The sequence below is a fragment of the Gallinula chloropus genome (genome assembly GCF_964237585.1).
Source record: "Gallinula chloropus genome assembly, chromosome: 10".
Taxonomy (NCBI): Eukaryota; Metazoa; Chordata; class Aves; order Gruiformes; family Rallidae; genus Gallinula; species Gallinula chloropus.
In genome coordinates, this window is record NC_140095.1 from 21,085,328 (window position 1) to 21,108,308 (window position 22,981).

The following is a 22,981-nucleotide window of genomic DNA, read 5'->3' on the forward strand; positions in this document are numbered from 1 at the left end:
GATGGCCCGTCGGGGCGGGACGTGCGGGGCTGTTCAGGGCGACGAGGGGACATGTGAGGAGGGGGAGTTTGTGCGGGGAATCTGGGCAGGTGGGCGTGAAGAGTTGCTGGGGGGGGGGTCCTTTCGGGGTGGCTGCAGGCTGTCGGAGATGCTTAACAAATAAATAGCTGAATTGGGTACTTAGCACAAAGGCCATAGTGGGGCCTTTGCGAAGAACAAAAGTCGCTACCTGCCAATCAGCCTAATCGCTTAATTACCCCCGAAGTGCCGCTTAAGCACTGAATTGTGTACCTACTCTAAGCGCCGCTATGCAGAGGACAGCATCCTGATCCCTTTCTTTTTGGGACTTTAACATCTTCCCAATAAAGTTTGGGCTAAGCACTGTCCCTCCGTCTGTACGGGAGCCCTGGGAATTTCCTCCTCAGCGCCATAATGGGAATTGTGAGAGGCGGCAGCTGTTGATCAGGTTCCCCTTTTCCTGCTGCATGGTGTTTCCCGTGAATGGCAGTGCTTGAGCACAGAGCTACCCTTCGCAGTTACGTTTGAGCGTGACGTGTCTGACAAGTTGGCAATCTGCTGGTGTAGGAATGACGGTGTCTTTTGGTTGATACTTTTAGCACTGGGTCTTTCTCGGGGCTGCACGTGGCTTGTGCCCTTGAGAACGTGTCACACTTCTTCAAGCCAGTGCTGGGAAAACTTTGTCTTGATCACAGAAATCCCTTTGCCCGTGCCCGTGCTGTGATCCTTGCCGTGAGCTGGGGAGAAGTTGTGTGTGTGAGTTTTCCTTCAGTGGTGTCTGTCTGCAGAGGTCGTTTTCCAGTCGTGTGATTTTTGTGCAGGGTGACACGTTCTGTGTGTCCGGGCAGGTCAGGTGAAGACGTTAGCCGCGCTTGGACTTTTGACTGTTGGAAAGATGGAAAGAGGCTGCAGAGGTTACTGTGTTTCTGTGGCTTTGGTCTGTGGTGTGAGCTTCTGTGCGAGGCTGCTGCGGAGTTGTTACCAGCTTGATACCCCTGTTGTGTTTCTACTGAGTGGCCATTATCTGAAGTGTTAAGCTGTGTTTCCTTCCCTTCTGTAGGTTTCCCACTCTTGCCTCGTTGTTTGCTGTAGTTTTTAGTTTGGTCTTTTGTTTGTTTGTTTGGTGTCTTTATTTTTCGTTCTGCTCTAAAGGTGGGCCATTTTTTGGCTAGTAATTCTAAAAACATAAAAATATATTTCATCGTAATCAGGATTGTGGTGGAATAATTTTGCTGTCTTTGAATACTTTGAACTTTTAAAGCCGCTCTACAATTTTTTTCATATGCTTATATGTTTGTGTATTTAGTAATACTTGATTTTACTTGGTTTGGTTTTTATTATCTTTGAAAACAGAGTGTGATGAAAAGCCTTGTTAATGGTTCCTATTGGAATGGTTGTCGTCTTTTTCTGTGAACTTCACCAGGCAGCGATCGATTTTATTCATAGGATTGTGCTATTAGAAATACACTATTGTGTTTGTTCGTGGATGATCATGTAGCTTAGGTTGATTTCTAAGTTTTGTTGTGGTTTCACTCAGATATAACATTTCCCTTGCAACACAACTTTTTCACTCATCAGTGGTAATTTCGTATAAACTTAAGTCATTATTGGAAAGGAAAGTCGAGCTGGCTGTACCTGCTTCTGAGCGAGTCTTGTACTTGCCTCACGTGTGCAAGCTCCTCACCCAGCCAGTAGTGACAGCAGTGTCGGCTTTGTGTACACAGATGCAGTGTTGGTTTTCCACGCTGGAGGTACTTCTTCCTTAACTGGAGACCATGCCCAGGCATTCCTGCCAATTCCTTGTTGCCTGTGGGCATTTCCTTGGTTGGGTCAGAAAATGAACTCCAAGCTTTGGATCGAGGAGGTTGTGAGAGGAGTAGCATGACTTGTTGGTAAGTGTTCAGTTCTAGAATACATGTGTATATGTGAGCAGTGTTTGGTCACCTCGGTTGTGACCCCGCACTGTCGTCTTCTGTAGATGCTACGGAGTTGAAGAAGTGCATGTTTTTAGACTGAATGATGTGCCTGTAGACTCACTCCAGCTATGGGTGAAATGCTAGAAAGCAGAGTTTTACTTCAGTTTCTGCTGTTGCAGGTGGCACGGCACTGCAAGAAATGGCAAGGTTGATGTGATGTGAAGAGTTAATTTGTGGTTTTTATGTCGCCTTACAGCTTGTTTCATCTTGTGTAGCCGTGCTCGAGTTTTTGATGCAGTGTTTAGATTCCAGTGGTGTGTAGGAGCAGAGCAGCACGCATTCTTTAATAGCGTTACTGCTTAGAAAGGTTGGTTTCTTCTCTGCGTCTCACCAGCCATCGATGCCATCCAGAGTCTTACTGCGCCTGGAATGATTTAGTGAGAACGACTTTGCTGACTCCAAGAAGCCTCTTCAGGCAGCGACCTTGTGGCCCCTTCTGTCAAAGGAGCGTTAATTTGAGGGATCGTTACTGTCACGTGGGCAGGTTTCATGTGCTATACTGTTCGTCATCGTGTCTCTTACAGAGAGATGTAGTATAGGGGGCAGCATAGCAACCGTGTGTCCTAATGCCGATATGTGCATTTGATACTCGATAATGTTACAGGATTGGACTTTTAGACATACACGGATATTTTCTTTCTGAACGGCATATTAATTTAAGATTTGTTCTAAAAGTTTTTTGGTCGCTACTTTATTCCTGTCGTCTTACAAAAGAGAGTTTTTGTTTTACATTAATGATTTTAAATGCCTGTAAGCAGTACATTTAGTAACACAATCACAAACTCGATTCTGCATAAACACCTGCTCAGTGTGTCTTGCATGTGTCTCTATCTGGAGTAGCGTGTAGCTATTTCTTTATGAGAAATGAAGACCCTGTTCTTAAAGCAGTGTGTCGTTTGAGAGGTTTTTTTTTGCTAACTGCTACAGTTTTTCCTTCACAAGCTTCTTCTACTGAGTCCCATAGTCTGTGATTTTGTGCCCTTTGAAGGAGCCGTGAGAATGGCGTGAGGGAAAGTGAGTTCTCAGCACGACCCTGTGAAAACAAGCACAGTAGCGTTCCACAGAGTGATCTCTTGTTTTGAAACAATAGAAGTTTCACGAAAGTAAAGCAAGTACCTCTGGTTTCCAAACGCCTAGCGCCGGGCAGCGCTCGGCGGCTGCAGTGCCGGGAGGAGGCTGCGGGCGCCGCTGTTGACCGAGGAGGAGCGAGAGGAAGGCCGGAGCGCTGCAGGCAGCCCCGCCCGCTGCCGCCCGGCTCGCTCGCTCGCTCGCTGGCTGTGTCGGCTCGGCGGACGGGCGGTTTGCGAGCGTCTCCGCGGTCCGGAACCGTGCTGGAGAGAGGCGGAGAGGCCGGGAGCGGCCAAACGGGACTGGGAAGCGGATCGTCGTTCGACTGCGGTGCGGTGTCGGCATTCCCGCGGCGGAGATGTGTCTGACGGGGATGCGGAGGGGCCGGCGGGAGCGAGCCCTGCTGTGGTGCGTGCTGGTGGCGGCGTGGGAGGCGGCGTGGGGGCAGCTGCGCTACTCGCTTCCCGAGGAGATGCCGAAGGGCTCGTTCGTGGGCGACGTGGCCAAGGACCTGGGGATCGACCTCACCGCGCTCCGACAGGGTGTCAGCCTTGTGTCCGAAGGTCGGACGCAGTATTTCGCTCTGCAGGAGCAGACGGGACATTTAGTGACGGCGGGGAGGATTGACAGAGAGCAGCTGTGCCGGCTGGCGGAGAAATGCGTGCTGCGCTGTGAGGTGATAGTGGAGGGGGAAATGCAGGTTCACGGCATCGAGGTGGAAATCACGGACATTAATGACAACGCCCCGACCTTCATGGAGACTGAGGTGGAGGAGAGAATGAGCGAGACGACGGCGCCGGGGTCGCGGTTTCCCCTGGCCGAGGCTCACGACCCGGACGTGGGAGCGAATTCGCTGCAGAGCTACGAGCTGAGTGGCGACGAGCACTTCTCGCTGGCCGTGCAGGCGGGTCCCGACGGTCGTCAGCGTCCCGAGCTGGTGCTGGCCAAGGCGCTGGACCGGGAGCAGGCGGCGTTTCACGAGCTGGTGCTGAGGGCGAGCGACGGCGGAGAGCCGGCACGGACGGGCACGGCGCGGATCCGCGTGGCCGTGCTGGACGCCAACGACAACGCACCCGTGTTCAGCCAGGCGGAGTACACGGTGCGTGTGCCGGAGGACGTGCCCGTGGGCTCCGTCCTCGTCACCCTCACGGCCACAGACGCCGACGACGGACTAAACGGGCACGTCAAATACTCGTTTAAGAGACTGTCGGAGATGGCATCGGAGATTTTCCAACTGGACTCAGAGTCTGGAGCTCTGACGCTGTTGCGTCCTCTGGACTTCGAGGAAGCGTCTCTGTACAAACTGGAGGTGCAGGCACGGGACGGCGGTGGACTATCAGACACGGCGAAAGTGTCGATCACGGTAACAGACGTCAACGACAACGCGCCCGAGATTTCGCTGCGGTCGGCGCTGAGCGCGATCTCGGAGGATGCTCCGGCGGGGACGGTGGTGGCCCTGCTGCACGTGCAGGACCGCGACTCGGGTCCGAACGGCGAGGTGCGGTGCAGCATCGCGGAGCGGCTGCCGTTCCGCCTGGAGAAGAGCTTCGAGGACTACTACCGCGTGGTGACGGCGAGCGAGCTGGACCGGGAGGAGGTGTCGGAGTACAACGTGACGGTGCGGGCGGAGGACGGCGGGTCGCCGTCGCTGCGGAGCGGCGCGGTGCTGGCGCTGCGGGTGCTGGACGTGAACGACAACGCGCCGGTGTTCGCGGAGGCGCGCTACAGCGCCCGTGTGCCCGAGAACAACGCGGCGGGCGCGCTGGTGCTGACGGTGCGGGCGCGGGACGCGGACTGGGGGCAGAACGCGCGCGTGCGGTACCGGCTGTGGGAGGGGCGCGTGCGGGGCGCGCCGCTGTCGTCCTACGTGTCGGTGCAGGCGGAGACGGGCGCGCTGTACGCGCTGCGCTCCTTCGACTACGAGGAGGTGCGCGAGGTGGGGCTGTGGGTGCTGGCGGAGGACGGCGGCGCGCCGGCGCTGAGCAGCAACGTGTCGGTGCGGCTGGTGATCGTGGACGAGAACGACAACGCGCCGCAGGTGCTGTACCCGCCGGCGGCGCCGGGCGCGGGCTGGGCGGGCGTGGAGCTGGCGCCGCGCTCGGCCGAGCCCGGGGCGCTGGTGGCCAAGGTGGTGGCGGTGGACGCGGACGCGGGGCAGAACGCCTGGCTGTCGTACGAGCTGGCCAAGGCGACGGAGCCGGGGCTGTTCCGCGTGGGGCTGCACAGCGGCGAGGTGCGCACGGCGCGCTTCCCGCTGGCCCGCGACGCGGCGCGGCAGAGCCTGGTGGTGGTGGTGAAGGACCACGGGCGGCCGGCGCTGTCGGCCACGGCCACGCTGACGGTGGTGCTGGCCGAGAGCGTGGCCGAGCTGCTCTCGGAGCTGGGCAGCGCGGCGGCGGCGGCGGGCTCGCCGGGCGAGGCGGCCGGCAGCCTGACGCGCTGGCTGGTGGTGGCCGTGGCCGCCGTGTCGTGCCTCTTCCTCGCCTTCCTGCTGCTGCTGCTGGCGCTGCGCCTGCGGCGCTGGCGCCGCTCGCAGCTGCTGCCGCCGGCGGGCAGCGGCGCCTTGCGCGGCGTCCCGGCCTCGCACTTCGTGGGCATCGACGGCGTCCGCGCCTTCCTGCACTCCTACTCGCACGAGGTGTCGCTCACGGCCGACTCGCGCAAGAGCCAGCTCCGCTTGTCGGGCGCCAGCTGCTGCGACACCCTCCCGGCCCGCCCGCCGCCCGACGAGCCCGCGCCGCTGCTCGGGGAGGACCCCGCCGCCGTCCCGGTGAGTGTCTCCGGCCGCGCTCGCTTCGCGACGCCTCTTGCTGCTGCTGCTCCTCTGCTCTCGGTCCTCTGCAACTTTCGTTGCGAGGAGGGGATGTCCCGTCGGGGCGAGACGTGCGGGGCTGTTCAGGGCGAGGAGGGGGAGTTTGTGCGGGGAATCGGGGCAGGTGGGCGAGAGTTGCTGGGGGGGGGGGGTCCTTTCGGGGCAGCTGCAGGCTGTCGGCGATGCTTAAAAAACAAACAGCTGAATTGGGTATTTAGCACATAGGCTAGAGTGGCCTTTGTGAAGAACAAAGTCGCTACCTGCCAATCAGCCTAATCGCTTAATTTCCCGTTAAGTGCCGCTTAAGCACCTGAATTGTGTGCCTACTCTAAGCGCCGCTATGCAGAGGACAGCATCCTGATCCCTTTCTTTTTGGGACTTTAACATCTTCCCAATAAAGTTTGGGCTAAGCACTGTCCTTCCATCTGTACGGGAGCCCTGGGAATTTCCTCCTCAACGTTATTATGGGAAATGTGGGATGCGGCAGCTGTTGTTCAGGTTCCTCCTTTCCTGCTGCATGGTGTTTCCCGTGAATGGCAGTTCTTGAGCACAGAGCTACCCTTTGCAATTACGTTTGAGCGTGACGATATAAAAAATATTTCATCATAATCAGGGTTGTGGTGGGATAATTTTACTCGTTGAAAATTTTGAACTTTCTTAGCCGCTCTACTATATTTTCATATGATTTTATGTTTGTGTATTTAGTAACACCTGATCTTGGTTTGGTTTTTATTATCTTTGAAAACAGTGTGTGATGAAAAGCCTTATTAGAAAGGTTGTCGTCTTTTTCTGTGAACTTCACCAAGCAGCGATGAATTTTATTCATATGATTGTGGTATTAGAAATACACTATTGTGTTTTGTCATGGATGAGGTTGTAGTTTAGGTTGATTTCTAAGTTTTGTTGTGCTTTCACTCAGATATAACACTTTCCTTGTAAGGACACCAACCCCAGGCCTTCCTGACAATTCCTTGTGTTTTGTGGGCATTTCCGTGGTTGTATCAGAAATTAACTCCAAGCTCTGGATCGAGGAACAGGGTGTGAGAAGTGACATGACTTGTTAAATTTTCAGTTCTAGAATACATGTGTATATGTGAGCAGTGTTTGGTCACCTCGGTGGTGACCCACCACTGTCCTCTCCCGCACATGGTGCAGAGTTGAACAACTGCGTGTTTCTAGACTGAATGAAGTGCTCGTTAAGCCTTCCAACTACGGGTGAAGCGCTAGAAAGCAGAGTGCTGTGACAGTTTCTGCTGGTTGCTGATGCAGGTGGCATGGCACTGCAAGAGATGGCAAGATACTGTTGATGTCAGGAGCTAATTTGTGCTGTTTGTGTCGCTTTACAGCTTATTTCATCTTGTGTAGCCGTGCTCGAGTTTTTGATGCAGTGTTTAGATTCCAGTGGTGTGTAGGAGCAGAGCAGCACGCATTCTTTAATAGCATTACTGCTTAGAAAGGTTGGTTTCTCCCCTGCGTCTCACCAGCCATCGATGCCATCCAGAGTCTTACTGCGCCTGGAATGATTTAGCAAGAATGAACTTGCTGACCCCAAGAAGCCTCTTCAGGCAGGGACCTTGTGGTCTCTTCTGTCAAAATAGCGTTAATTTGAGGGATCGTTGCTATCATGCGGGCTCCTGTTTGGAACAATAGAAGTTTCAGGAAAGGAAAGCAATTACCTCGAGTTTCCAAACTCCTGGTCTGTGAAGCGATTGAAATGATTCAAGTGGTGATGATGTGTCCTTCCCTCTCCATGGCCTTGAATCAAGTCTTGATGGTTTGCGTTCTGAGATTTCCACTGAGTGTAGCTAGGAGTTGGTGTTATTGTAGAAACTGAGGACGATCGAGCAGTTTTCCATAGGCGTTGCACTCAGAAAGCTTTTATTCTTTCAATTTTTAGACCAGTCCATTCACTGAACGAAGAAACTGTTGTTTGGGTTTTTTTTTTTTTATTTTTGGGGGCGGAGAGAATCTGATTGTATTCCCAGTTCCAGAGCTAGAAGCTTTGTAAAACTGGAAGCATGTATCGGCGCTGCTGTTGTACAGCACAGTGATCGCCATGATCTACCGGCCTCAGTCGCTCTCAGAGGTATAGAAGAGAGAGATAAAGAGGGGTCTCCTTAATGAAAACGGTGGATCCTGTGCTTCTGTTATACAATAGCTTCTCTACGTGAAGGGCTTTGTAGTTGCTGCTTCTCGGTGCGCATATAAATAAAATAAAACAACCGAGGAAAGATAATCCATGGCAACAGTAGAAACTATTTGTAATATATCCGACATTTGCTGCAAAGGGTAACAGCTTGTACTTACCTGTGCTCTCCTGTACGAGGTCTGAGCGCTCCTGCACAGCTCGGTAACGCGTTTCGCTGCCAGAATCTTAATTTCCACATCAGAACAGGGCTGCTTCGTTCGCCTTTCGGCGGCTGTGACACAACTCCCAAACGGAAAGACGGATCGCGCTTTTCCGTAATCGATGGCGCCGACGCCCGTCAGCTGCTGCAGCGCGGCTCGGGGCGCGGATACCGAACCGCTGGAATCCATCAGCCGGTTGCGGTGTCGTGGCGGCGCCTCCGGGTGCCGCTGTTGTCCGACGCGAACCGGCGCTGCAGCCGGAGCCGCAGCGTCCGGCCCCCGCAGGCTGCTCGCTCGCACGGCGCCGGTCGGAGCGGCAGCGGCTCGGGCAGCAGCGGCGAGAGGCGGCACGGAGCGGGGAGCAGCGGCGTACGAGCCGGCGCCGAGATCGCGGCCCTCGGGAGAGCTGTGAGCTCGCTGCGGAGAGCGTCCGGGAGAGAGGAGAGCGCGGCGAGCGCTGCCGGGAATGGCGGGCGTGCAGGGGCCGGGTCGCGGGCGAGCAGCCGGGCGAGTGCTGCTGTCCGCTCTGCTGCTGGGCTGGTGCTGCCGGGCGGCGCCGGAGCGGATCCGCTACGCCATCCCCGAGGAGCTGGGCAGAGGCGCGCTGGTGGGGCCGCTGGCGCGGGACCTGGGGCTGAGCCCGGCCGACCTGCCGGCACGCAAGCTGCGTCTCAGCGCGGAGAAGCAATACTTCGGCGTGAGCGAGGAGACGGGCAACCTGTACGTGAGCGAGCGGCTGGACCGGGAGGAGCTGTGCGGCGAGTCGGCGTCCTGCTCCGTCAGCTTCGAGGCGCTGGTGCAGAACCCGCTGAACGTTTTCCACGTCGAGGTGGCCATCCAGGACGTCAACGACAACGCGCCGGCCTTCAGCAAGGAAGTTCTGGACCTCGAGATTGGTGAATGGACGATTCCTGGTGCTCGATTTCCGCTGGAAATGGCCCAAGACCGGGACACAGGCACAAACTCGCTGCTGACCTACCAGCTCACTGACGACCCGTCCTTCAGTCTGGCCATGAAGGAGATCTCGGGTGGAAAGAATCGTCCGGAATTAGTGCTGGAGAAAACTCTGGACCGCGAGAAGCAGAACTCTTTTCATCTGGTGCTGACGGCGCTGGACGGCGGGGACTTGGTGAGGTCTGGGACCGTCCAGGTTCGCATCAACGTGACGGACGCCAACGACAACGCGCCCGTATTTGGTAAACGGGTGTACGATGCGCAATTGCAGGAGAATCTGCCGGCGGGATCGCTGGTCCTGCGTGTACGAGCCACTGATGCGGACGCCGGCTCCAACGGGATTGTGTCCTACTACTTCGGCAACGTGCCGGATGACATCCGCACCTTGTTCAGTGTTGAACGCGACAGCGGCGAGGTCAGGACTGTGGGGCCGCTAGATTTCGAGGAGAAGAGCACGTACAACTTCGGCCTGGAGGCGAGGGACGGCGGCGGACTCACGGCTCACTGCGAAGTGCACATAGATATCACGGACGTGAACGACAACGCGCCCGGAATCACGCTGCTGTCGGTGTCGAGCCCGGTGCCCGAGGACGCGCCGGTCGGCACGGTGGTGGCGCTGGTGAAAGTGCGGGACCGGGACTCCGGGGAGAACGGTCAGGTGTCGTGCGAGCTGTCGGGCGAGGCGCCGCTGTCGATCGTGGCGTCGTCGGGCGGCTCGTACAAGGTGGTGACGTCGGGCGCGCTGGACCGGGAGCAGGCGTCCGAGCACCGCGTGACCGTGGTGGCCCGGGACCGGGGCAGCCCGGCGCTGTGGAGCCGCGCGGCGCTGGTGCTGGAGGTGTCGGACGTGAACGACAATGCGCCGGTGTTCGAGGAGGCCGCCTACAGCGCCTACGTGTGGGAGAACAACGCGGCGGGCGCGCTGGTGCTGCGCGTGAGCGCGCGGGACGCGGACGCGGGCGCCAACGGGCGCGTGAGCTACTGGCTGGCGGGCGGCAGCGCGGGCGCGGCGCCGTCCGTGTCGGTGGAGGCGCGGAGCGGCGCGGTGTACGCGCAGCGCTCCTTCGACTACGAGCAGTGCCGCGAGTTCGCGGTGGCGGTGCGGGCGCAGGACGGCGGGGCGCCGGCGCGCAGCTCCACGGCCACGGTGCGCGTCTTCGTGCTGGACCGCAACGACAACGCGCCGCGGGTGCTCTGGCCGGCGGCGGGCGCGGGAGCGGCGGGGGAGGGGTCGGTCTCGTCGCCGTTCGAGGTGGTGCCGCGGTCGGCCGAGGCCGGGTACCTGGTGGCCAAGGTGGTGGCGGTGGACGCGGACGCGGGGCGCAACGCGTGGCTGTCGTACGAGCTGGTGCAGGCGGCGGAGCCGGCGCTGTTCCGCGTGGGGCTGCACAGCGGCGAGGTGCGCACGGCGCGGGCCGTGTCGGAGAGGGACGCGGCGAAGCAGCGGCTGGTGGCCGTGGTGAAGGACCACGGGCAGCCGGCGCTGTCGGCCACGGCCACGCTGCACGTGGTGCTGGCCGAGAGCTTGCAGGAGGCGCTGCCGGAGCTGAGCGAGCGGGCGGCGGGCGCCGACTCGCCGGCGGAGCTGCAGTTCTACCTGGTGCTGGCGCTGGCGCTGCTCTCCGCGCTCTTCCTGCTGAGCGTGGCGCTGGCCGTGCTGGCGCGGGTGCGCCGGGCCGGGCCGCCCGCCGTCCTGCGCTGCCTGGGCGCGCAGCGCTTCTCCGTGGCCGGCGCCGCCTTCCCGGCCGACTTCTGCGAGGGCACCTTGCCCTACTCCTACAACCTGTGCGTGGCGCCGGGCCGCGCCGGGCCCGAGCCCGCTTGGCTGCCGCCGCCGCCCAGCCTGCCGGCGGAGGAGCTGCTTCTCGTCGGGGAGCCCTGCGCGAAGACGAGCCCCAGCAGCAGCAGCGTTGCCGGCGCGGGAGAGCCGCCCGCCGAGCCCGTCGCCTCTCAGGTCTGTAAACCCGCGCGGTCCTTGTCTCGGTGCCTTTGCGAGCCTCCCGAGTGTGCTGGGCTGCGGGCTCTTCCCTCGGTGGTGGAGTCGGGGGCTGCCCAGCTCTGCTGCCGCGAAGGAGCGGGATAAGCCTTTGCCCTGTCCTTCCTGGCAGCGGGCTCAGGGCAGAGGTTCTCGTTCTTCTACTTGTGCTGGTGATAACCGTGCAAGTCTGTTGCAGCTCTGTCTTCTCTAAAGCGGAATTATCACGCGGTGTGCAGTACAACTTACACGCAGACCAGATTTGAGTTATTTCTTCTCCGTGCAGGAGCGGTTGCTGGGTGGTCATTCCTCAAAGCCAGCACGCCACACGGGATTACCCGCCTACATATACGCTTGTTGTTTGACAATTACCGCATTATCTACTGCTCATCAAACATACACAAATTAGTTCGCAGGCTCGTTGACCGTGAGCGGGTGGGTAATTTGCATAGTTTCTGGTCAAGATGTTGCATCTCTTCGTCAGGTCTGTTAGGTCTTCTCCAAGGATACTTTTCAGCAAAGCGTGTTTCTTATCAATCGTTCAGTTCCTCCTCTGAAACAGTTAGTTAACAAAGCAAGGTACTACATTGAATCTTAAAGCCAAACACGTTTCTCGCCCTGTAGAGCGAAAATTTCTGCTTGATAGATATCAGGTCTTTTGGTTTGGTTCATGACTCTTTTCAGGTTGAGCTGAGAAGTTTTGTCTACAAAGTTGTGGCATTTTAATGATGCGTGTTTGGACAGGGCTGGGAGATTATTGCTCCGTAGAATGGATCCGGTATTTGTCCGTGGAGGGGTCAGGAAAATGGGATTGTGACTCGATGCTTGAGATTTTTTTCCTTACCCGTCCGTTCTTCTTGAAGCACCTGGGTCACAAGTGCGTTAGGTAATGCTGTTTCGCTGTTGGGTTTCGAAATGAAATGTGTGTGCGACTCCATGAATGGAGAAGTTACAGGTTGTTCCTTTGCATCCGGAAATGGGAACACTAATGAGTCTGAAGCGTCTTTTCCAGACATTACCTTCTGAGATTTTTATTCTTTTACTTTTTTACCATTTTTCTACAGCGATTAACCCGTAGAATGTAAATATCCAGAACAAAAGTCTCTCATTCCCCCTCTCTGCCGTGTGCCTGGGAATGCTGCTGCAGGGATAAGAGCAGTAGTAATGCTGATTGGTCTTTTTTCCAGGCATTCCGTTTGTAAAGCGATCTGTGTAGTAACTTAGCAATTGTCCTTACCACACTCCTCCCTTTGTTCCCCCGCGTTCGTAACTTTTCAGTTTGTGGTTAAAGCTTAGAATGGCATCCCATCAGAAAAAAAAATAATTAAGAAACCAATCCCCCCCCCCCCAAAAAACCAGGCCAGGACCGGAACCCAACCCAAAACGCAAGGGGAAAACAAACCGCGATCTCGGATTACAGAGCCTTTTTTCTCCCCTTCACGTCAAGAGTTTTACTTCGTTTAACGTGATGAGTGAGCATTATGGTATTTGTTTTGGGTGTTTTTTCTTTTAGCCATGAAGGACAGTCCCTGAACAGAATAGCTGTTGAGAGGAGTCTCCGTTATTGCCTTCTGCTGGGGGTCGGGGTTCAGGAAATTGATGTTTCTGGTGGGGTTCCGGGACGCGGCTGTTCTGCCCTGCAGAACGGGGGAGAACAATGCCATTCTGGGCTGAGGGAACACAAGCGTCGTACTCTGCAGCATGTCATATTAAGAAGATAAGATGTAGACCTGCAGCCACATCGGGCTGCGCCGGGCAGCGCTCGGTGGCTGCAGTGCCGGGAGGAGGCTGCGGGCGCCGCTGTTGACCGAGGAGGAGCGAGAGGAAGGCCGGAGCGCTGCAGGCAGCCCCGCCCGCTGCCGCCCGGCTCGCTCGCTCGCTCGCTGGCTGTGTCGGCTCGGCGGACGGGCGGTTTGCGAGAGTCCCCGCAGTACGGAGCCGTGCTGCACCGAGGCGGAGGGGCCAGCAGGCAGCGTCCGGGGCAGGCGACCCCGCGCCGGGAGACGGATCGTCGCTCGGAGGCGGTGCGGTGCCGACACTCCCGCGGCGGAGATGTGTCGGGCGGGGAGTCAGTGGAGCCTGCGGGAGCGAGCCCTGCTGTGGTGCGTGCTGGTGGCGGCGTGGGAGGCGGCGTGGGGGCAGCTGCGCTACTCGCTTCCCGAGGAGATGCCGAAGGGCTCGTTCGTGGGCGACGTGGCCAAGGACCTGGGGATCGACCTCACCGCGCTCCGACAACGCGGCGTCAGCGTCATAAACAGAGATCGGACGCAGTATTTCGCTCTGCAGGAGCAGACGGGACATTTAGTGACGGCGGGGAGGATTGACAGAGAGCAGCTCTGCGAGAGTGTGCAGCAATGCGTGCTGCGCTGTGAGGTGATAGTGGAGGGGGAAATGCAGGTTCACGGCATCGAAGTGGAAATCACGGACATTAACGACAACGCCCCCAGCTTCAAGGAGACTGAGCTGGAGGAGAGAATGAGCGAGACGACGGCGCCGGGGTCGCGGTTTCCCCTGGCCGAGGCTCACGACCCGGACGTGGGAGCGAACTCGCTGCAGAGCTACGAGCTGAGCGGCGACGAGCACTTCTCGCTGGCCGTGCAGGCGGGTCCCGGCGGGCATCAGCGTCCCGAGCTGGTGCTGGCCAAGGCGCTGGACCGGGAGCAGGCGGCGTTTCACGAGCTGGTGCTGAGGGCGAGCGACGGCGGAGAGCCGGCACGGACGGGCACGGCGCGGATCCGCGTGGCCGTGCTGGACGCCAATGACAACGCGCCCGTGTTCAGCCAGGCGGAGTACACGGTGCGTGTGCCGGAGGACGTGCCCGTGGGTTCTGTCCTCGTCACCCTCACGGCCACCGACGCCGACGAGGGACTGAACGGGCAAGTAAAATACTCTTTTAAGAAAGTCACAAAGAAAGCCTCGCAGATTTTCGAGCTGGACTCGGAGACGGGTGCGGTGACGCTGATTCGACCACTGGACTTCGAGGAAGCAGCTTGGTACGAACTGGAGGTGCAGGCGCGGGATGGCGGTGGACTATCAGACACGGCGAAAGTGTCGATCACGGTGACTGATGTCAACGATAATGCGCCCGAGATTTTGGTGCGGTCAGCGCTAAGCGAGATCTCCGAGGACGCTCCGGCGGGGACGGTGGTGGCCCTGCTGCACGTGCAGGACCGCGACTCGGGTCCGAACGGCGAGGTGCGGTGCAGCATCGCGGAGCGGCTGCCGTTCCGCCTGGAGAAGAGCTTCGAGGACTACTACCGCGTGGTGACGGCGAGCGAGCTGGACCGGGAGGAGGTGTCGGAGTACAACGTGACGGTGCGGGCGGAGGACGGCGGGTCGCCGTCGCTGCGCAGCGGCGCGGTGCTGGCGCTGCGGGTGCTGGACGTGAACGACAACGCGCCGGTGTTCGCGGAGGAGCGCTACAGCGCCCGTGTGCCCGAGAACAACGCGGCGGGCGCGCTGGTGCTGACGGTGCGGGCGCGGGACGCGGACTGGGGGCAGAACGCGCGCGTGCGGTACCGGCTGTGGGAGGGGCGCGTGCGGGGCGCGCCGCTGTCGTCCTACGTGTCGGTGCAGGCGGAGACGGGCGCGCTGTACGCGCTGCGCTCCTTCGACTACGAGGAGGTGCGCGAGGTGGGGCTGTGGGTGCTGGCGGAGGACGGCGGCGCGCCGGCGCTGAGCAGCAACGTGTCGGTGCGGCTGGTGATCGTGGACGAGAACGACAACGCGCCGCAGGTGCTGTACCCGCCGGCGGCGCCGGGCGCGGGCTGGGCGGGCGTGGAGCTGGCGCCGCGCTCGGCCGAGCCCGGGGCGCTGGTGGCCAAGGTGGTGGCGGTGGACGCGGACGCGGGGCAGAACGCCTGGCTGTCGTACGAGCTGGCCAAGGCGACGGAGCCGGGGCTGTTCCGCGTGGGGCTGCACAGCGGCGAGGTGCGCACGGCGCGCTTCCCGCTGGCCCGCGACGCGGCGCGGCAGAGCCTGGTGGTGGTGGTGAAGGACCACGGGCGGCCGGCGCTGTCGGCCACGGCCACGCTGACGGTGGTGCTGGCCGAGAGCGTGGCCGAGCTGCTCTCGGAGCTGGGCAGCGCGGCGGCGGCGGCGGGCTCGCCGGGCGAGGCGGCCGGCAGCCTGACGCGCTGGCTGGTGCTGGCCGTGGCCGCCGTGTCGTGCCTCTTCCTCGCCTTCCTGCTGCTGCTGCTGGCGCTGCGCCTGCGGCGCTGGCGCCGCTCGCAGCTGCTGCCGCCGGCGGGCAGCGGCGCCTTGCGCGGCGTCCCGGCCTCGCACTTCGTGGGCATCGACGGCGTCCGCGCCTTCCTGCACTCCTACTCGCACGAGGTGTCGCTCACGGCCGACTCGCGCAAGAGCCAGCTCCGCTTGTCGGGCGCCAGCTGCTGCGACACCCTCCCGGCCCGCCCGCCGCCCGACGAGCCCGCGCCGCTGCTCGGGGAGGACCCCGCCGCCGCCCCGGTGAGTGTCTCCGGCCGCGCTCGCTCCGCGACGCCTCTTGCTGCTGCTGGCCCTGTGCCCTCGGTCCTCTGCCCCTTTCGCTGCGAGGAGGGGGAAACTTCGTAGGTTCAGGCTGGGCGGTTCGAGGCGCGTAGGAGAGACATGAGGAGGGGGTGTTTGATTGAGCGGAGGAGTCCGGGCAGGTGGGCGTGAGGAGCTGCGGAAGGTCGCCGCAGAGACGCTCTGCTCCTGTCCCTGCTGGGTGTCCAGCGGTCGCGTCCTGTAACGCGAGTTGCTTCTTCCCCTAGAAAACGTGTTCTTGCTGCTGGGCTGGGAGCCTCGGGATGTCCTTCCTTGGTGTTTGCAGGCTGTCGGTAATGCTTAACAAACAACCAGCTCAAATGGATACTTAGCACGAAAGGCTTTACTGTAGGCTTTGTGAAGAACAAAAGTCGCTACCTGCCAATCAGCCTAATCACTTAATTACTCCCGAAGTGCCGCTTAAGCACCTGAATTGTGTGCCTACTCTAAGAGCCGCTCTGTTGAAGACAACATCCTGATCCCTTCGTTTCCGGGGCTTTAACATCTTCCCAAGAAAGTTTGGCCGAAGCACTGTCCCTCCATCTGTACGGGAGCCCTGGGAATTTCCTCCTCAACGTCATTATGAGAAATGTGGGACGCGGCAGCTGTTGATCAGGTTCCTCCTTTCCTGCTGCATGGTGTTTCCACCCTTTGCAGTTACGTTTGAGCGTGACGTGTCTGCCAACTTGGCAATTTGCTGGTGTAGGATGACGGTGTCTTTTGGTTTGATACTTTTAGCACTGGGTCTTTCTCGGGGCTGCACGTGGCTTGTGCCCTTGAGAACGTGTCACACTTCTTCAAACTGGTGCTGGGAAAACTTTGTTGTGAGCAGAGAAATCCCTTTGGCTGTGCTCGTGCTGTGATCCTTGCTGTGAGCTGGGGAGAAGTTGTGTGTGTGAGTTTTCCTTCAGTGGTGTCTGTCTGCAGAGGTCATTTTCCTGTCGTGTGATGTCTGTGCAGGGTGACACGTTCTGTGTGTCCAGGCAGGTCAGGTGAAGAAGTTTGCCGAGGTTGGACTTTTGACTGTTTGAAAGATGGAAAGAGGCTGCAGAGGTTACTGTGTTTCTGTGGCTTTGGTGTGTGGTGTGAGCTTCTGTGCGAGGCTGCTGCGGAGTTGGTACCAGCGTGATACCCCTGTTGTGTTCCTACTGAGTAGCCATGATCTGAAGTGTTAAGCTGTGATTCCTCCCCTTCTGTAGGTTTCCCACTCTTGCCTCGTTGTTTGCTGTAGTTTTTAGTTTGGTCGTTTGTTTGGTCGGTTACTTTATTTTTATTTCTGCTCTTGAGGTGGGCCTTTTTTTGGTAAGCAATTCTAAAAACATAAAAATATATTTCATCGTAATCAGGATTGTGGTGGAATAATTTCGCTGTCTTCGAATATTTTGAACTTTTTAAGCCGCTTTGCTATTTTTTCATATGATTTTATATTCGTGTATTTAGTAATACTTGATTTTACTTGGTTTGGTTTTTATTATCTTTGAAAACAGAGTGTGATGAAAAGCCTTATTAATAGTTCCCATTAAAAATGTTGTCTTCTTTTTCTTTGAACTTCACCAGGCAGCAACCGATTTTATTCAAAGGGCTGTTGTATTAGTAATATACAATTGTGTTTTTTTCATGGATGATGATGTAGTTTAGGTTGATTTCTAAGGTTTTTTTCTGGTTTCGCTCAGATGTCACTCTTCCCTTGTAACACAGCTTTTTCACTCATCAGTGGTTATTTGGTATAAATTTAATCCATGTTTGGAAAGGAAAGTCGAGCTGGCTGTGCCTGCTTCTGGGCGAGTCCTGTATTTGCCTCATGTGCAAGCTCCTCACCCAGCCAGTACTGACAGCAGTGTCAGCTTTGTGTACCCAGATGCAGTGTGGGTTTTCCACGCTGTAGGTACTTCTCCCTTGACTGGAGACCATCCCTAGGCGTTCCTGACTATTCCTTATTGCTTGTGGGCATTTCCTTGGTTGAGTCAGAAATTAACTCCAAGCTCTGGATCGAGCAATAGGGTGTGAGAGGAGTAGCATGACTTGTTGGTAAGTGTTCAGTTCTAGAATACATGTGCATATGTGAGCAGTGTTTGGTCACCTCGGTGGTGACCCACCACTGTCCTCTCCCGCACATGGTGCAAAGTTGAACAACTGCATGTTTCTAGACTGAATGAAGTGCTCGTTAAGCCTTCCAATTACGGATGACGTGCTAGAAAGCAGAGTGCTGTGACAGTTTCTGCTGGCTGCTGATGCAGGTGGCATGGCACTGCAAGAGATGGCAAGATACTGTTGATGTCAGGAGCTAATTTGTGGTTTTTATGTCGCCTTACAGCTTATTTCATCTTGTGTAGCCGTGCTCGAGTTTTTGATGCAGTGTTTAGATTCCAGTGGTGTGTAGGAGCAGAGCAGCACGCATTCTTTAATAGCATTACTGCTTAGAAAGGTTGGTTTCTCCCCTGCGTCTCACCAGCCATTGATGCCATCCAGAGTCTTACTGCGCCTGGAATGATTTAGTGAGAACGACTTTGCTGACTCCAAGAAGCCTCTTCAGGCAGCGACCTTGTGGCCTCTTCTGTCAAAAGAGCCTTAATTTGAGGGATCGTTACTGTCACGTGGGCAGGTTTCATGTGCTGTACTGTTCGTCGTCGTGTCTCTTAGAGAAAAGTGCAGTTGAAGGAAGCAGCTGCTTCTACTGAGTGAAACCAGGCACAGTAGTCTTCCACAGAGCGATCTGTTGTTTGGAGCAGTAGAAGTTTCACGAACATAAAGCAAGTATTCTACAACAGTTTCTCTTCGTGAAGGGCTTTGTAGTGCGTATGTAAATAAAATAAAACAGCCGAGGAAAGATAATCCATGGCAACAGTAGAAATTGGAGTATATCGGATGTTTGCTGTATAGGGTAATAACTTGTACTTACCTGGACTCACCTGTGCTCTCCTGTACAAGGTCTGAGCGCTCCTGCACAGCTTCATAACAGGCAGAATCTTAATTTCCACGTCAGAACAGGGCTTCTTGGTTCGCCTTTCGGCGGCTGTGGCACAACTCCCAAGCGGGAACATGAATCGCGCTTTTCCATAGCCAATGGCGCTGAAGCCCGACAGCTGCTGAAGCGCGGCTCGGGGCGCGGAGACCGATGCCCCGGACGGCATCAGGCGGCTGCGGTGTCGTGGCGGCGCCTCCGGGTGCCGCTGTTGTCCGATACGAAACGGTGCTGGAGCCGGAGCCGCAGCGTCCGGCCCCCGCAGGCTGCGCGCTCGCACGGCGCCGGTCGGAGCGGCAGCGGCTCGGGCAGCAGCGGCGAGAGGCGGCACGGAGCGGGGAGCAGCGGCGTCCGAGTGAGCGGTGCCGTTGCTGCGGAGAGCGTCCGGGAGAGAGGAGAGCGCGGCGAGCGCTGCCGAGAATGGCGGGCGTGCAGGGGCCGGGTCGCGGGCGAGCAGCCGGGCGAGTGCTGCTGTCCGCTCTGCTGCTGGGCTGGTGCTGCCGGGCGGCGCCGGAGCGGATCCGCTACGCCATCCCCGAGGAGCTGGGCAGAGGCTCGCTGGTGGGGCCGCTGGCGCGGGACCTGGGGCTGAGCCCGGCCGACCTGCCGGCACGCAAGCTGCGTCTCAGCGCGGAGAAGCAATACTTCAGCGTGAGCGAGGAGACGGGCAACCTGTACGTGAGCGAGCGGCTGGACCGGGAGGAGCTGTGCGGCGAGTCGGCGTCCTGCTCCGTCAGCTTCGAGGCGCTGGTGCAGAACCCGCTGAACGTTTTCCACGTCGAGGTGGCCATCCAGGACGTCAACGACAACGCGCCGCGCTTCCTGCAAGATATTTTCCAGCTGGAGATCAACGAGTTCACTTCTCCCGGCACCCGGTTTTACTTGGGTGTCGCCGAGGACGCGGACGTGGGCAGCAACGCGCTGCAGCGCTACGAGCTGGAGACAAACGGGTACTTCGCGGTGGAGACGAAGCAGAGCCAGGACGGCAGCAAGTTCGCGGAGCTGGTGCTGCGCCGCGCGCTGGACCGGGAGAGCGAGCAGAGCCTGCGGCTGGTGCTGACGGCGCTGGACGGCGGCGAACCGCCCCGCAGCGGCACCGCCCAGCTCTGCATCAACGTCACTGACGCCAACGACAACGCGCCCGTGTTCGCGCAGGACCGGTACCGCGCGAGCCTGCGGGAGGACGCGCCGCCGGGATCGACGGTGCTGAACGTCTCCGCCTCCGACGCCGACGCCGGCACCAACGCCCGCATCTCCTACGGCTTCGGGAAAATGCCGGCCAAGGTGCTTCAGGCGTTTGCAGTGGACGCAGAGAGCGGGATGATCACGCTGCGGGAGGCGCTGGACTTTGAGGACACACGGTCGTTCAGCCTGGCCGTGGAGGCGCGGGACGGGGGCGGTCTGGTGGCGCACTGCAGGGTGGAGGTGGAGGTGCTGGACGTGAATGACAACGCGCCCGAGGTGACACTGACGTCGGTGTCGAGCCCGGTGCCCGAGGACGCGCCGGTCGGCACGGTGGTGGCGCTGGTGAAAGTGCGGGACCGGGACTCCGGGGAGAACGGTCAGGTGTCGTGCGAGCTGTCGGGCGAGGCGCCGCTGTCGATCGTGGCGTCGTCGGGCGGCTCGTACAAGGTGGTGACGTCGGGCGCGCTGGACCGGGAGCAGGCGTCCGAGCACCGCGTGACGGTGGTGGCCCGGGACCGGGGCAGCCCGGCGCTGTGGAGCCGCGCGGCGCTGGTGCTGGAGGTGTCGGACGTGAACGACAACGCGCCGGTGTTCGAGGAGGCCGCCTACAGCGCCTACGTGTGGGAGAACAACGCGGCGGGCGCGCTGGTGCTGCGCGTGAGCGCGCGGGACGCGGACGCGGGCGCCAACGGGCGCGTGAGCTACTGGCTGGCGGGCGGCAGCGCGGGCGCGGCGCCGTACGTGTCGGTGGAGGCGCGGAGCGGCGCGGTGTACGCGCAGCGCTCCTTCGACTACGAGCAGTGCCGCGAGTTCGCGGTGGCGGTGCGGGCGCAGGACGGCGGGGCGCCGGCGCGCAGCTCCACGGCCACGGTGCGCGTCTTCGTGCTGGACCGCAATGACAACGCGCCGCGGGTGCTCTGGCCGGCGGCGGGATCCGGCTCGTCGCCGTTCGAGGTGGTGCCGCGGTCGGCCGAGGCCGGGTACCTGGTGGCCAAGGTGGTGGCGGTGGACGCGGACGCGGGGCGCAACGCGTGGCTGTCGTACGAGCTGGTGCAGGCGGCGGAGCCGGCGCTGTTCCGCGTGGGGCTGCACAGCGGCGAGGTGCGCACGGCGCGGGCCGTGTCGGAGAGGGACGCGGCGAAGCAGCGGCTGGTGGCCGTGGTGAAGGACCACGGGCAGCCGGCGCTGTCGGCCACGGCCACGCTGCACGTGGTGCTGGCCGAGAGCTTGCAGGAGGCGCTGCCGGAGCTGAGCGACTCAGATTCTGTGTCCCAGGTGACAGCGGATCTAAACCTCATTCTTGTGGCGGCGCTCGCGGTCGTGTCCCTGATGTTCGTTCTGACCGTCATTGTGACAGTATTCTTTAAATGCCGTCGGTCGGGGAGCCCTCCCGTTTTTGTAACTTCTGACAAGGACCTATATTCCAGTTTGGGTTCAAAAGCACCGTATAACTACTGCAGCAGCACGCTGCCCTTGCCCTACCAGTACGAGGTGTGTTTGGCTTCTGAGTCAGGGCAGAAGGACTTCACCTTTCTGAGACCAGGGGCGGCCACGCGGTCTGACCGTCTCCTGGCCGAGGAGCCGGGATCAGACACTCACGGTGGGAATGACCCTCCCAGCCCACACATCTCGGCACAGGTGAGCTTCTGTCTTGGTTTCTCTGTTTGTGGACTTGCGTAAATCTTCTTTCCCCGTTCTACCGTCAGGGATCGGTAGGAATGTCATCTCCCTTCGCTCTGCTCAGTGGGTCCGGAGTGTCTGTGTGAGGGAAGGGGGAGCGTGTCTGTGACCTTGAGTCTTCCTTTTACCATCCCAGCCTCAGTCGCGAAGTTTCGGTTGTGTCCCGAGGAGCGACACTCCGTTGTTAGTTCTCCTGTCTGTGCTACTCCAGGTGCGAGTTTCACCGAGCCGGGTTTGTGGGGTGGGCGTGGGGTGTAGCGGGAGGAAAACTGTCCTGAGAAACCTTTTGTCTTGGTCCAGTCTCCATTGTCTCTGCCAGGTTCGAGTGCTTTCCTGTGATAACGATGTGTGATCTATCCCCGCTGGTCACTCAGTGGGGCAGCGACTCTGTAGTTCTGTTTTCCCTTCCAGCTCGGTTCTTCTCATACTCCGAAGCCCTCCAAACGAAGATATTGGGTATACCAGTGACTTAAAATTTTCCGATGTCTCGGAGTGATGTCTCACTGTATCTCTGAGCCCGGAGTCGAGCAGACAATGCGTTGAGTCCGGAGCTGCCACCAGCTCCACTAGAGCCCCGGCGGAACCGGGAATAGCACCGTAGTGAGCGGCTCTGGCTGGGATTTGTGTTGAACTCATCCCCGAAGGAATTCCCGGTGCAGGGGAAAGGCTTTTTTCTCCTTACCTGTCACACGTTTCCGCTCCTCTTCTTCCAAATAGTGCTTTCAGGACTTCCAAAGCCTCTCCTTCATTATTCGGGTTTCCCATCAAAGTGAGTAAGACGTAATGTTTCTAGATAAGGGGAATACGGGAGATGCAAATACTCACTCTTCCATACCCTTCCCGAGATCTCTTTGCTGTGCTCAGCTCTCCGCAGCTTGGCTGTCCTAACTGCTGCTGGGATATCGTAGACAAGGTGCTCTGAATATGGGTCGTGTGTGCACTCATATGAAGATAAACTCCTTAATAATTGTGATTCGCATATTAGAGAAACTGCTGAGTAAACAGGGGTTAGGGAAGACATGAAATGGGCAGTGGCTGGGGGAAAATAATTGGCTGGAGACTTCCAAGATTTATCTCGAAGAGAATTGTGGGTTTTCTTTTTTTCTTGTGGGGGTGGTAGGGTGGTGGTGTTACATGTAAGACAGAGAAGTAGTCGGGATTTGGTTGCGTAGGGGCATATGAGAAAAGAGATCTGCTCTCAGCACTGGGAACCTGCAGACATGGTCTGCTACAGAAAGGCTCCAAAACGGAGCGGGATGAACATATACTTACGTGCATAGTGCAGCTGGGGGTGGGTAAAGTTTTCCTTCTCAGTCTTTAATTGTCTCCAGAATTAAATTCTATTAAAATACACCTATGGATGACTAGCGGTATATTGTATCAGTACTTTTATCCTATTATTTATCCTTGTACTTTTATCCTATTCTGTGGGCTGGTGATAAGAACCTTGCCTAGCGCTGAGAAGGTTTATCTTT

At 58.4% G+C, this 22,981-nt stretch overlaps 4 protein-coding genes across 4 annotated transcripts in view; all 4 read left to right on the plus strand.

The window, feature by feature from the left end:
- The window catches only part of LOC311195471 (protocadherin gamma-A10-like), a 63,481-nt gene that overhangs the window by 3,041 nt on the left and 37,459 nt on the right, over positions 1-22,981 (plus strand).
- On the plus strand, positions 3,158-6,258 carry LOC311195296 (protocadherin gamma-A2-like; the record flags this gene model as incomplete). The annotated part of the gene is made up of 2 exons (XM_084268678.1): positions 3,158-5,998; positions 6,182-6,258. The coding sequence occupies exons 1-2, from the start codon at positions 3,421-3,423 to the stop codon at positions 6,256-6,258; spliced, it is 2,655 nt and encodes an 884-aa protein (XP_084124804.1). The 5' UTR covers positions 3,158-3,420.
- LOC311195297 (protocadherin gamma-B5-like) lies at positions 8,690-11,260 on the plus strand (the record flags this gene model as incomplete). Its single annotated transcript, XM_084268679.1, has 1 exon — positions 8,690-11,260. The coding sequence occupies one exon, from the start codon at positions 8,690-8,692 to the stop codon at positions 11,258-11,260; it is 2,571 nt and encodes an 856-aa protein (XP_084124805.1).
- Positions 13,205-22,099, plus strand: LOC311195298 (uncharacterized protein; the record flags this gene model as incomplete). Its single annotated transcript, XM_084268680.1, has 5 exons — positions 13,205-15,720; positions 18,755-21,426; positions 21,533-21,538; positions 21,643-21,738; positions 22,023-22,099. 5 exons carry the CDS (start codon positions 13,205-13,207, stop codon positions 22,097-22,099), a joined length of 5,367 nt encoding a protein of 1,788 aa, XP_084124806.1.